This window comes from Metopolophium dirhodum, chromosome 5, assembly GCF_019925205.1.
Source record: "Metopolophium dirhodum isolate CAU chromosome 5, ASM1992520v1, whole genome shotgun sequence".
NCBI lineage: Eukaryota > Metazoa > Arthropoda > Insecta > Hemiptera > Aphididae > Metopolophium > Metopolophium dirhodum.
The window spans coordinates 28286015-28300338 of record NC_083564.1 but is presented as its reverse complement, the minus strand read 5'-3'; the positions used below and the strand labels follow the sequence as shown (position 1 = coordinate 28300338).

Below are 14324 nucleotides of genomic sequence, written 5' to 3'. Positions count from 1 at the left end.
ACATATTATTATTATCCTATTTCATAGTAACAGGGTATAATAATAATACACATGACATGATATAATCCTTTCTATAATTTAATCAATCAGTGAAATAAAGTGTTCTTTTAAAACTCGAGTACATGCATAAAAATTTAAAAAAATTTTTTTTATATATTAATTTAATTGTATTATATTTTGATGTCAGTGAATGATCACAATAATTAACTTTAACTCACCTCTAAAATCCACTGATAATGTCTTATATGTAAAATATAAAGAATAATAAAAACGTATTGCTAGTAAAAAAATAATTGTATATTACTGCTTTAAATATTAAATGAATAAATGATGTATCAATGATTAAAACTATTTTTAAACTGTATAATAAATATAATGTAGAAGTCTTTACAATAAAAAAACAAACTAGCCATCTTAAATTTGATTTTTGATTCAATGAATTCAAATGCTGAAATGAAAATTAAATTTTGATTTTTGATGTCTTCGTTTTAAGAAAATCAAAATTTATATTTTAAACCCTATTTTTACCTTTATAACAAATAACAATTTAAATGTTGAACAATGTAAATATAAAAATATATATTGAATTTCTTTCATCTAATTAATAAACTTTTATCAATAACATTAATTATAAAAAGAAAAAAAATTATTTCCAAGAAATAGGCACTAACGCGTTAATTCAAGTAAAAGCACAACCGCAAAATTCATGAACAATAAAATAAAAAAAAAAAATGTACATACTAATTATTAATAAAAATAATAAATAATTGATTTACCTATTAGAATGTTTAAAAGTCTTATAGAAGATGGTAACACCCGAAAAAAATCGTTAGTTTTTTTATTAAAAAAAGAAAAATTTAACAATAATAATTACCTATTTATAAACCCTGACTATAAAAATAAAACATATTATTCATTGGCATATTTAAGTCAAACCTTAGCCACAACACTTCTGTAATGCCATATAACAATACTATAATTTAAATTAAGTTATCTTATAATACAAAAAAATATATGTATCTAATTTAATAACTTTAAGGACCAAATTAGAAAAGTGCAAAATATGACATGGTGTTTACTGTTTAGTAATGAAATTAAATACTTAAAAAATGTTAGGCTTTAGTTTAATGACCTAATTAGAATAATAAATAAAGCAAAAGGCACTTATTTAATAACATTAAAATTGTTAATCCTAAAACAATTTGATTGGGCAGTCAGTTGGTGGTAAATAACAATTTTGCCACTAATTTTATTTTAAGTCATATTAAAACAACATATAAATTGCCTAGACGCCATAAGGAATTTTACATTTATGTATGACTACAAAAATGAACAGGTACATAATTTGTTTTTTTTTCAATCTAGTTTAGTCATAACGTATTTTTGTTTTTAACCAATTTCACTTGGCTTCCAGTTCCAACTGATGATGCATCTTCTAATGAATCCAGGTCTAAAGCTGACTCGATCATTGTCGTGTCCTGAAGTAGTTGTAGCCGACTAGCACTCAGCGGTGGAGCACCAGATATAGTTTTTGACCCATCATCTAAATCTAGATCTGGATCTAATCGACCCGGTTCAATAGTCTCGTAAATGCCAGTATCGTTGAATGTGTTAGTCAAGGAAGTTACACTTTTGTTGAATTTCACACCTAAATAGTGATAAAAACATCATTATATGAAAATTAATTATCTAATATATTTATTTATATAAATTAAACCTCAAGCTTTAGAGTTCACTTACCAACAAATATTAATCCTAATCAACTTACATGGTAGTGAAAAGCATTTAAAAAGAAACAAAACATATAATATTAACAATTCAATTATTTTCATTACAGTTCCCAAAAAGATGAGCATTAACTTAACTAGTGTTATTTATAATACTATTTGATAAGTGCATCCTAGTTGATGAAGTACCCCCACCATGCTCACGGCAGTGACTATAGTAAAGTTTTTGATTGTTCCTACAACGATAACTAGGAACTCGAGAAACAGCTGAATAATACATAGCTGCACGGTCCCTGCGCAAAGGTAGACTAGCATAAAAATAATTTGGGTTGGTGGGAACTAAAAAATAGTCAGTTGGGTAATGATTATGTGATGCGATTAAGATTGAAGAATGGGAGGTTGGTGGCTTTTGATACAAACCATTTATTATATGACTTTGATGCACATGATTGTTTTGCGAATGATGAATACTTGGCATCGATGTTGTGAATGTATGTTGATTGCGGTCTAGGCTATCTGGTTGTAACATACTAGATGAACCATATTGATGCAATTGTATCTCATCAGTATTTGTCTTGCCATTCTATAAATTAAAATTAAATTAAGTACATAAAATATTAAAATAATTATTACACATTACCTGGTTGACAGGTGCATCAGAAACTTCAAACCCTTTATTAGATATTACTGTATCTCTACTCTGACTTTTGTTCATTGATTTAGATTCGGTTAACGATAAAACCACACCACGTCTATCTGAAATATATAAAGTGAATTAAGATTCTTAGAACAATATACTAATATTTATGAATACCTAAAAGACTTGGTGGACGAGGAGAACACAATACATAACAATAATTGGCACAGATGTTACCTCGACTATATGGATTGGAATTTGGCCGTCCTGTTCGACTGGCAAAAGATCCTTTAATCTAATTACAATATATTATAATTTTATTTCATAGTAAACATTTTATTTGCAAGGATGGAAGCAGTGAACTCGATGAATAATAACTTCATACTTAATTACTGTCTAAATTTAACTCATTTATTTAAAAAAAAAAATTACCATAAGAAAAATTAATTAATTAAACATTCAGTGTTCGCTGTTCACACAAAATATCAATATACTTTTAATTAAACTAATAATAAAAATCTCAATTTTAAATTTTGTTTTTGAAGCAGAATAATTTTTATTAAAAAAATATTGAATCTTGAATGATAAATATTAAATAAGCATTTGAAGAGAATATAATTAATAATAATAAGCTATTCCAGAAAATTACATAAATATAAATCACATATTATTTCATCATTGGAAAAAAATAAGAAAATGTTTTAATTAATTTCATAATTATACATGAAAATAATCATTATTAAAAAAACTATTATGTATATTTTATCTAATAAAATGAAAGAGGCTATCTTCCTTCCCTGCAAATGTTAGTATTTATATTTATTATAAATTATAATATATACATTATACATAAATAATATACTAACATCTTCATTAGTCGTTTGATTGGACGCAGCAAGAAATGTATGAAATCCGGCCAGTCCAATTACGCTCCAACAACTAAAGAATGTAATAATTACTACTATCACGCTAGTAGGTGATTCAGAAATAGCATCTACCATTAGTCTGTTTTCAGATACTAAATAAAAAAAATACACAAAAGTATGAAATAAATAATATACCTATTTATACAAATTAATTTGAACAAAATTGAAACCACTTACAGTAAAATAAATGTAGTACTGCTCCAATGAACACGATGATGATAAGTAAAGATAAGCAAACAATAAACATATAGAAAAACCTGTAGTTCCGACGACCAACACAATTTCCTACCCATGGACAGTGATGATCGAAGTTTTCTAAATTTTAAAAATATATTATATTGTAAGATATAAGTGAAAAAACATTTATTCATATTCTATAAATATAAATATTTCAGTCCAAAAAAAATTAATTAAGGGTGTTGAAGCTGGTTATTTTTAAATAGACATACATTTTCAGTTACGTTGTACGGCAACCATAAAAAAAAAAAAAAATAAAATCAAGTCATTTCAACGGTTTAAAAGGCACTACACAGAAAAAACAATCAACCTTAGTGGAATAGTCAAATTTTAATAATTTTTATTTTATTTTTAAAGTGAAAACATTATTCAGGTGACATCGGAAAAGTTTTGGTGTAACTTTAAATAACACAAGAAAAACACATTTAAATATACTCAAAAGTTTGTGTTATTTAAAAGTGTTACAGCTTTTGAAAATATAATAAATCAGAGTTCCGCGCCCTGTAAAATTTTATCGTATTAAAAATAAAATTATCAAAATTTGATTATTACACAAATGGTTGGTTTTTCCTGAGAGGTAAGTTTTTGTATTTAAACAAAAGGCTTTGACACCCTTAACCAATAAATAATATTGTATTATACAATTGAATACTAAAAATATTAATAAAACTTACCAACACAATTGTTGCATAAACTACAATGAGATGCTCTTGGCGGTCTAAAAATCTTGCATGTTACACAATACTTTAACTTGATTGAATTTCCTTTGATGACTACCTCTTTGGTTCTAGGAGGTGGTCGTATAGTAGGGGTGCCTCCATTGTTTGGTATACTAATGTCTAAATTTTAATCCATTAAAAATATCATATTTTAATTAATAGATTAATAAAATATAATAATATGAAAATAAATAATTTTAGAGATATTTGATTGATCAAATAGTATCTTGATGATTGACTGAACATTTGTAAATATAGGCTAATTTAAATAGTAAATAATAATTGTTATAATATGACAAAATTATTATTTGACGATCATTGTATAATTATGTTTTTTTCTGAAAGTATCAATAGAACATTCATCAAATTTCTTTGTAAAGAAGGCAGTATTTAATTAGTTCTAATTCAATATTTTACTATCGTTAATCAAATCATCTAACACTACTAGTTTAGTTTTAAAAATAGGACTAAATTAGATGAGTTATGGAAAAAAAAAATTGCATTAAAGCGCTAACCATAGCTTTTCAAAAACATAAACTAAAACTGATCAGTGTCCACTGTCTAATGTATTTTAAAAAATACTTTAGTTTGAAATATCTGAAGATTAAAGAATAATATGGCTAATAAAAAAAGGTTCTATTTTTTTTGACAAAATTATTTCATTCACTAATGATATTCAATTGTATTAATCGTGGAAAATAAATACACATTTCTATGAAAACAATCGGCTATTCAAGATGTTCATGTATGGAAAAAATAACATAAATTATATTAATATTTTTATACTTAATATCAAAATGACTTTTATATAATACGTGTTAAAGGGGGATGTCTGTCTCCCAAACATACACCTTGTATATGCCACTGCTATCATGGCATTAACACTTATAAACAAAACCTCACAAAAAAATAATACAAAAATGTACTACAATAAAGCGTTATATATAGTTGCTAAGCAACTACTTTGAGAATTAAGATATTAAAAATTGGACTGTACCAAAGAATATGGTAGAGTCACTGCACAGCTAAATCTAGGTATGTAAGACTTTTATTAATATTAAATCAGAAAACAAATTCTATCAAACTTACAAACTTGCTTCTCGATGTAAGCGGCTTCGTCGTCAGTCGCCCTGGGAATAATACCCGGGTCCGTGAAACTAGTCTTGAACAACGAGCCAATGACAAAGAGAAACAACACTCCCGAAATGACTGGAATCACAGGAGTCACACGACGGCTAAGGTATGGACAGCTAGAACAACAAAAAATAGGTAGATAATTTGTCACATCATAGACATTGGTCAAGCAGAATATAATGTATGGCGTCGACTCGACTCACTCGAATACAAAGAAGAGGACGCTCGTGCCAATGATGAGGATCACATTGATGTAGAACACTGCCGCATGCGGTGCCATCATGAGCCGGCCGTCACAGCAAAATCGGTTTCGACCAGGGAACATTTCCCATTTCCTGGTGACTTTGGCCATACCCAATGGGTCATTTGAATCTGAATGGTATTCCGCATAAATGTCATAAAGTGTTCGGCGCACAGTAATGCATTACTACCTACTTTTGGTTGAAACGGTTGTAACGGATAGCGGGGCCAATGCAAACGAAAAATAATACAATTTCACCCAGTTTTTTAATTTTTATTATACCTAAAATATTATAGGTATCATTTATTGTGTCGTCGATTAAAAGTATTTTATCAACAATTTATAGGTAAACAAAAAACACCAAATTACCCATAACCTGCAATCTATATTGATTATAGATTACACATGATTTTGAGAACCATTGCTGTCGGTGGATGAGCGGGAATATTCAACCATGATATCGACCAAGATCAAAAGGATTTCATAGATACTCAAAAACTGACATTATCTGAATCTGCTGATGTCGTGAGCGTGAGTTCATGTATAAAAACAATTTTTGAACTTCTTTTTAAAAAAGTTCAAATTATATCTCATAGATAGTGCCTTACAGCAGGTAAGGATAAAATACCGGACTGCGGGACACTGTAATGGTATTTTTCAGTCGCGGGCTTTTTAGTACATCATAATATTATATTAACCTAATACCAGTTGTAGCCACTGCCCAGTGCCCCAATTTTAGATACCTATTGGCTATTGGATATATTATTATTTTTATTGATTATAAGTTGTAAGTACTAGCAGTTAATAATTTATAATCAACCACCGTAGGACGAACGATCCAACACTATATGACCTAGTAGTGACAGGTCTGGCCAGTGGCCTCCCGAGTCCTTTGACCCACAGCCGTTATACACGATGCATTATAATATTATTATAGGATTATTTTACTTGCACCATCGCGCACGAAGCGTTTTACAATTGTGTGGGTGGATCGGTCCGTTATTCGAATATAAAGCGAAACGTACCGTACGGATTGGCTGTGGTCAGTCTATGCTCATTGGCTATTATAGTCACTATTTTGTTTATAAATTAATTTATGTATTGTAAACAAAAATCGAATTACTAGTAGCGCTATTTTGGTGGAAGGACATAAGGTTCTCTACAAAATAATTGAGCTTTAGTGCGAGTTGTAGATTTTGAGTAATTAACCGATACCGTTGCAGTTATCCATTTTTTTTTTTTTAACATTTTAATGATAAATAGAGGTAAATAATTTATATCATACTGAACCATTTTGAATTAAAATTGATAAAATGCATTATGTTGTTGCTCTACTCTTAGCACTCCTTCATTATGCATTTTTTAATGTTTAGTCGTACACAGAACTAAAATAATGAGTTCATAGGAACATCGCGATTCCAGACGCAAGTGGACCAGTAGCTACCATATTATATGTACGTTTTCAAGTTACTACTGTTTTTATCAGCTTTGCATCAAAAATATTCAGCTCATTTTATGTCCTAACTGTTTAATTATAAATTATACACGACTACACGAGTCACAAATTAAAAACTCATGCACTATTAAGAACATTCATTTTAAGCTATCGATAACAGGATACGACACACGTATTTGTTAAGTTAGGGGCACCAACTTATAAAAGTTAGAACACTTAGAACTAATATTAATTTAGCGACGAGTGTAATAAAGTATACAATTTTAAAATAGTATTCCTTAAATAAAAAAAATGTCAAAAAAGCATTAGTTGTTAAAATTACCCTATTACACCACTAAGTCTAAACCTAAATGTACAATGTTACAAGACGGAGATCAAAGGAAATACATGTGGGTGTGGAATATTTGGGTAGTTAACTGAGTAGAAACTATTAAATTTATATAGAAAAACAATAACAGTTCAATTTATGGTACCACTTATATTTTATCAAAAAAATATATTTTTCAACATACATTAAATTTTTTAAATGAGGTAATGTAATAATAATTAAAATTATATCTTAATTCAAAATTGAATACATAACTTTTAATTACAGTCACTTAAATATTAATTATATACAAATCTTACTTCTAAACTTAAAATACACGAATCTAGTTTATTTATTAATAAAAGAAATTTAAGAAAATTCAATTACAAACTCTTGTTTATATTTAGTTAAAAAATGAAATTGTAATAATGATAGGAATTGTTTAAAAAACAACAATGTTAAAAAATAAAAAATTACGGTTTGATAACGATTATATTATTAATCGTCAAATTTAATGGAATTAACACCTACATCGATTTGACCACCACGATAAGAGCCACGTTTTTTTTTTGTTTTTTCGTGTCTAAAAGATTTTCCTTTAGTGTATTGTAAGTCTAGAGCAGCTTTCTTACCCCAATTTTCATATTGACCTTTCTGAAAATACAAAATTATTAGTTTACTGTGTAAAGATAATGCTTGGCACAACATAAATAATTAACAGATAAAAGTTAATTTGCAAGATACAAATAATTATACTCTCAAGTATAATAAATATAATTACTTACTCAATCATCAAATTTAATTTTTTTGTTTTGAGGTGTTGAACTATTAGAGTCAAAACTTTTATTGAAATATCTGTCTCCACCACCTCCACGACCGCCCCTGCCACGATCTCCACCGCCACGTCCACCAAAGCCTCTTCCACCTCTATCACCACCACCGCGACCACCAAATCCTCTTCCACCTCTATCACCACCACCGCGACCTCCAAATCCTCCTCGATCACCTCCAAACCTATTACCACCAAATCCTCTTTTGTCTCCAAAACTACGGCGTTCTCCACCATTATCATCACCACTTCCAAAACTCTTTCTGAAACCACCGCCTTCACCTTCTCCTTCACCGGAGTCATCAAATTTACGTTTGAACCCACCTCCACGACCCCCACCCCCACCACGACCAAAACCACCTCTTCCTCCTCCATTTTGGTCATCATCACGATTGAAACCCCCACGGCCTCCACGACCACCTCGGAATCCAAATCCTCCTCGAGTTCCTCTATTGCCTCTACCACCTCTGAAACCGCCCTGTCGGTCTTCACCCCATTTGTTGCCGGAACCATTTTCATCCTATATGGGAGTAATATTAATTAGTGAACTATTCCAAACTGAGCATGAAAAATATCAATTAAATAAAAACAGCATATTGTACTATTTTGGAAGAATTATAATCAAAAAACCACTATTCATTCTAAGTTATTTTACATTTATGAATTAATTTTCATGCGCCAGTTTGGTTAGCCACAAAAATCAAGGCTAACCTTACCTTTGCTTTTAGTGAATTATCCAAAAGACGTCCATCAACACTGACATTATCATCACGGACACGTCTATAAGGATCTGATCGTCTATTTTGCTGGTTTTTCTTTTTATCAGAGCCAAAAGAGTTGTTACCGGTATCAAAAGAGTTGTTACTAGTATCAAATTGTTCCATGTTTCCCATTAATAATTTATTCTAAAATCATTGTTTAATTGATTTATTTTTATATGAAATACATTTTAACTCATATTTAATTTACATATTGAGCAGTATGTAGTAATATAAAGTACCTAGCCCAACCCTATCCCTAAGACAAGTTCTTCCAAAATAGTTAATACATAGGAAAATTAAGATTTACTTACATCTCCATTCGCTGCTTTAACAAATGGCTGATTTTTGATCTAAATAAAATAGAAAATATTTTAAGTTGCAATAATATATTACAGTAAAACCTGTGTAATATGGAACCGGCTTAACGTGGAAATGGAAACGATATTTTATCATGGAAATATGTAGATGTACTATTTTAAAATTATCAGTCAATGAATAGAAAACTTAGAAAACCTTGCACTTTAATAGATGTTGAACAATCCAGTTCCGAAGACAAAACTGATAATGTACCATTGCATGGCAATGATATTAAAACGTATAAAAACGTCCTACATGAAATAAAACGATTTGAAATGTTCGCATTGGATCAAAATAACAAAATGAACTTCTTGAATTCTCAACTTGAAAAATTTAGTAGAAAAGAAAATGGCAAGTCAAATAACAAAACAAAAAACATTGGATGAATTTCGGAGTATATAATTATGTAGAATAAAATGCAATAATAAATATGTAGAATATATGAAATAAATAATAAATTACATTTAATAAAGATCTATCGGGAATTTTTTTTTATTTATATAACCTGTATTAAATGGAAAAAATATCCGGTCCCAACAGTTTCCATATTACACAGGGTTTACTGTATAAATATTGTCAACAGAATAGATACAAAAGTAAATAAATACAGTGAAACTGGTTAAAGATTAAGTTGTTAGACAATTATTTATAACTTCCAGTATTTTAATTTTAACAAACATGTAATAAGTTGACATTTTTTTGATATAATAAAACAAAAAAATAACTAGATTTTCACTGTACAATTTAAAAAAAGTTATTGATAAAATTTGATAACCAAGTGATCTCAAACAATATCTTGGATTTTTACCTGACTATTTGGAGTCTTGCTAACTTCTTCTTCTTCTTCTTCATCATCATCGTCATCAGATTCTTCTTCTTCACTTTCTTCTTTAGCAACGACTGGTTTAGTTACAGCTGATATACAGTAAATAATACAAATTAAAAATCACATCCAAGAAAAAAAGAAAAACAATTTACTTTTTTTCAATGGTTTGGTTGTAGCTGGGGTTTCATCTTCTGAACTTTCCTCTTCAGAACTAGATTCTTTTTTAGCTTTCTTCGCAGAAACAGGAGCTAAAAATAAAAAAATAAAATTGAAGTTGCTATAATATAGAATATTTTGAAAACAAACCTTTCGCTGGAGTTTTAACTACAGTTTCCTCATCAGAACTTTCTTCTTCAGAACTAGATTCTTGGGTTTTTTTCAAAGCTGGCGGAGCGGCTGTTTTCTTAACTGCTGGCGGAGCGGCTGTTTTCTTAACTGCAGGCGTATCATCTTCTTCGTCAGAACTTTCTTCTTCTGAACTTGACTCTTTCTTTCCATTTTTAGCAGCAACTACTGAAAATGATCAGTCATATACATTTAACAAAACATTTTATAATAATTATTAGGTATAATAATATGTTAGTTTAATCTTTAAAATTAAAATTAATTCCTTGCACACAGTTGGGATAAAAATATAAAAAGTTTAGAACACTTGTTTAAATAATTATTTCAAATTTAAGATTGTAACACATTGAAACTTCGATAAATAATTAAGTTAAAATTATACCTTTAGCTGGAACTTTAACTACAGTTTCCTCTTCAGAACTTTCCTCTTCTGAACTTTCTTCTTTAGCCTTTTTTACAGGTACCTGTGGGGCTTTTTTGACTGCAGGCTTTTCTTCTTCTTCGGAACTTTCTTCTTCAGAGCTATCTTCTTCTGATGATTCTTCTGCAGCAGTTTTCTTAGCTGCGGGTGGCATTACAACTGGTTTAGTAACAGGCTTTTTAGGAGCAGGAGTTTCTTCTTCTGAGCTCTCTTCTTCTGAACTAGATTCTTTCTTAGCAGCAGGCTTCTTAACAGGAGCAATACATGCTGCAAAACAATTATTTATTTATAAACAACCATTGTTAATTGAATAATTATTATTAAAGCCTATATAAATTACTTCAACATTATATTGAATAAGAAATTAAAATAAGATTGAACAGTATCAACAAACTATTATAATATTTACATTTAATACCTATTCAAGGACTAAGTTACTTTAAATAAATTATCTATACTATAGATACCTTTCTTTACTGGTGGTTCATCATCATCATCTGAGCTTTCTTCTTCAGAACTTTCTTCTTTTTTTTCTACTATCTTGCCTTTTTTGCTATTAGTTTTTGGTTTTGGTGCAACAACTTCCTCCTCTGAACTTTCTTCTTCAGATTCTTCATCGGCGACTGCGGCTGCTTTACCATTACTTATTTTAATTATTTGATCTACAGCTAGATAAATAAATTAAAAAATGAGTCAACTAAATGATCAGATTTAGTAATTCATTCACTGAGATATGCATTTAATTTATTTGTTACAATAGAACTTTATTTCAATAATTATGGTCAAAAAATTGTATTTTCATAATTTAGATTACATAAGTTTTCTATCCTTTATCATAAAAATCTTAGGGAGGCCAAAGCGTATTTCAGATCAGGTCTGCTGTAAAAAAGCTACTCTTGGTGTAGAAACTAGTCAATCAGCTAACAATGATTTAACAGCTATCAATTAGTGAGTAGTGACAAATAAAGTATCCTTATATTATTAATTCACTCTATACCTTGCGCCATGAGAGAATGTATACGGCGGCCGACCAAAACTAGTCTTTTATCGCGCATCCCCACCACCTTACCAACAAGATTGCCACCCGTTGAAGCACGCCGGTTATGGCAGCAAGTGTGTACCATAGACCAGTTGCGTGCCATATGTATTCTCTCGTGGCACAGAGTATGTTGTACAAGTGTATATGATGGAGGCAACACACATGGGGGTACCACATCCTCTTAATTGGACCTAACCTACATCATACAGTTGTTCAAACTGTCTCACAAGTAACCCTCATAATATCCAACTGATATCCCAGTTAACCTTAAACATCCACTTACACAGGGTCCTTGAATAGTAGTCAATGGATCCCTTGGGTGTGCTGATAATTACTTAGGAGTCCGCAAAGAAAATTGTACTATATTTTTATTGGTGTATTTAATTTTGTAAGAAGTGAAGAAGACTATGTAATATTAATTTTTTCAAATTAACATTTAATAATAATCAAGAGCAATAAATAAAGGACACAATTTACATCAACTGGGGGCAAATGCAAGATATTTTATAGAGGATAATATCAGTATCTACTCATACTTAAAAAGAGGCTATGAGTATCATGGTTAGATACTAGATTTTGTGTCAAGCACTAATGTATGTAAATTATTTTAAAATATTAGTAAAATATTATTAGGTAATAGTTCCAATAACCATTTGTTTAAATAAAATGTTTAACTTACAAGGTCCTTTTTTTTGCAATTTAATTGTCTTCTTTGAAGTCCTGAAAATATTTTAAAAATTTCAATTAACTACATTAATAGATTATTGTAATAACTTATGTATAAGATTGATATTACATACTTCAAATGATCATCTATTAGCTGGGTTAATTTAGTTTGTCCCCTCTGCAGTTTTGACTAAAATTTTAAATAAAAACAAAACAATTAGAATATATTTCCATGTTGTAGTACTAGGGACTAATAATTAACCAAGATAAAGACATTTTTTTTTTAATGACAAAAAAATCGAAAATTATGAAATAATTTTTAAGAAATGTGGGGAATTTATTAATACATACATCACGGTAAATGTACAACAATAAAATGTCTCAACAGTTAATACTATTATACAAAAAACAGATCCGAAGAACCAGTGATGAATAAAGACCCAATAACTGTGTGAATTGGTTAGAAGTTCAAGGTAAAGGTCAACACAGATTCAAAATATTATACAGGTGTATTCACATGTAGTATATTCAGGATCTTACTATGGAATAAAATCAAAAGACCGATAACGTTGGATACCACGTGTAAAAAAAATAAATTTAATTAAATTTAATAAAAACCTTCGGTATGGAGTAATCTATTAAAATCGTTTTTATTTTACACAGCCCAAATACCTGAACGTAATTAAACGAAGACGCGTTCGCCAACTCGGATGCCGGGTGTAAATACGAGGTAAAATATAATCAGTAGTCGGATAGTTGGCGAAAAAAAATCGTAGGCACACGTGGTTTCCATAGTATAAACCCAATATACTCACGGCTTTAGTCTTGGTCTGGAACATGTTTGCAAGGTTCTGATCCAACGAGTTCAAATAGTCGAACACCAACGCGTTCACGGTTTCAGCACTCATTTTGATATCGTGTGGTGCTAATTCGAATTCGAAAAAATATGTACCAACAGGCAGAGTGTCTCGGGACGGGACGACTAAATGGCCGGCACGCAAATGAAACTCGTGGTTCTATGTGTTGCGGTCCGTGGCGGCGGTGCGTAAAAGAATTCGGATTTGTTTATTTCATTGGAAGCGGCCCGCCGTCCACGAGGGAGATGATTCGTAGTGGGTGGGTGGGAATGTGTGCGGTGTAGCCAACTGTCATGAGCCTCATAAACTGTGGCGGCCGTATAAGTTGATGTCTCGATTGCCCGGACAAATCCACGTGTTGAACAGATAATCTCGGCGATCTGTCAATTGAAAATATTATCTCAACATTTTTTTTTACCTAATCTAATAATTATTATTAATATTTAATCCTAGAAAAGCAGGAATTTCCGCTAACCGCTGACCGACTTTTTTTAGTCGGGACCTTATTTAATAAAGCTTTATTGATCACGGTCGAGACTCGAGACATCAACCGTAGTTCCATAAGACATTTGTTCTAAAAAAGTTTGGTAGAAAACATGGCTAAATAAACTGGTTAAAATGATAAAAAAAACTTTTTGATCAAATGTTTAGTGCAAGGTGGATTGGTCCACCTTGATTAAGTGGATAAAGTAGTAACCGGAAGAAATAATTGGAATATATTTTTAAGGGAATTATGGAATGAATATAATTAAGAGGATGCTACCCAGTACCCATGCATTTGTTGTCTCCGTTTAACACACGTACGACATTGCAAATTTCCGTTCACTAGTTTCAATTGT

The 14324-nt window shown here is 30.2% G+C and overlaps 2 protein-coding genes across 7 annotated transcripts; both read right to left on the bottom strand.

The window, feature by feature from the left end:
* Positions 1-279: 279 nt before the first annotated feature.
* LOC132944238 (palmitoyltransferase ZDHHC18) lies at positions 280-6125 on the bottom strand. Of its 3 annotated transcripts, XM_061013478.1 has the most exons (11): positions 5991-6125; positions 5816-5903; positions 5584-5752; positions 5336-5496; positions 4202-4366; positions 3468-3605; positions 3231-3382; positions 2542-2659; positions 2368-2483; positions 2148-2310; positions 280-1648 (listed from the first exon to the last, which is right to left on the bottom strand). In XM_061013478.1, the coding sequence occupies exons 3-11, from the start codon at positions 5730-5732 to the stop codon at positions 1371-1373; spliced, it is 1440 nt and encodes a 479-aa protein (XP_060869461.1). In that variant the 5' UTR covers positions 5733-5752; positions 5816-5903; positions 5991-6125; the 3' UTR covers positions 280-1370. The 3 variants fall into 3 exon arrangements, with proteins under 3 accessions (XP_060869461.1, XP_060869460.1, XP_060869459.1); XM_061013477.1 differs by lacking the exon at positions 5991-6125 and having other exon boundaries at positions 5816-5957; XM_061013476.1 differs by having other exon boundaries at positions 281-1648; positions 5584-5903; positions 5991-6124.
* A 1410-nt stretch (positions 6126-7535) lies between these two features.
* Positions 7536-13690, bottom strand: LOC132944802 (nucleolar and coiled-body phosphoprotein 1). Of its 4 annotated transcripts, none has more exons than XM_061014314.1 (11): positions 13444-13690; positions 12763-12818; positions 12642-12682; positions 11391-11591; positions 10885-11190; positions 10464-10670; positions 10310-10405; positions 10140-10246; positions 9286-9324; positions 8930-9118; positions 7536-8038 (listed from the first exon to the last, which is right to left on the bottom strand). In XM_061014314.1, the coding sequence occupies exons 1-11, from the start codon at positions 13534-13536 to the stop codon at positions 7883-7885; spliced, it is 1491 nt and encodes a 496-aa protein (XP_060870297.1). In that variant the 5' UTR covers positions 13537-13690; the 3' UTR covers positions 7536-7882. The 4 variants fall into 4 exon arrangements, with proteins under 4 accessions (XP_060870297.1, XP_060870298.1, XP_060870296.1 ...); XM_061014315.1 differs by having other exon boundaries at positions 10464-10667; XM_061014313.1 differs by lacking the exon at positions 8930-9118 and adding an exon at positions 8170-8733 and having other exon boundaries at positions 7898-8038; positions 10464-10667.
* Positions 13691-14324: the final 634 nt, after the last annotated feature.

Bases quoted from the DNA above. Each gene is read 5' to 3' on its own strand.
- LOC132944238 (XM_061013478.1), bottom strand. From the start codon at position 5,732: ATGGCCAAAGTCACCAGGAAATGGGAAATGTTCCCTGGTCGAAACCGA. The intron at 2,311-2,367 runs GTAATGTGTAAT...TTTAATTTATAG, and splicing joins CTGATGCACCTGTCAACCAG to AATGGCAAGACAAATACTGA. The intron at 1,649-2,147 runs GTTTGTATCAAA...ATCACTATTTAG, and splicing joins TCAAAGTCATATAATAAATG to GTGTGAAATTCAACAAAAGT.
- LOC132944802 (XM_061014312.1), bottom strand. From the start codon at position 13,536: ATGAGTGCTGAAACCGTGAACGCGTTGGTGTTCGACTATTTGAACTCG. The intron at 11,592-12,641 runs GTAAGTTAAACA...TTATTTATCTAG, and splicing joins ATTGCAAAAAAAAGGACCTT to CTGTAGATCAAATAATTAAA. The intron at 11,191-11,390 runs GTATCTATAGTA...ATTGTTTTGCAG, and splicing joins TGAACCACCAGTAAAGAAAG to CATGTATTGCTCCTGTTAAG.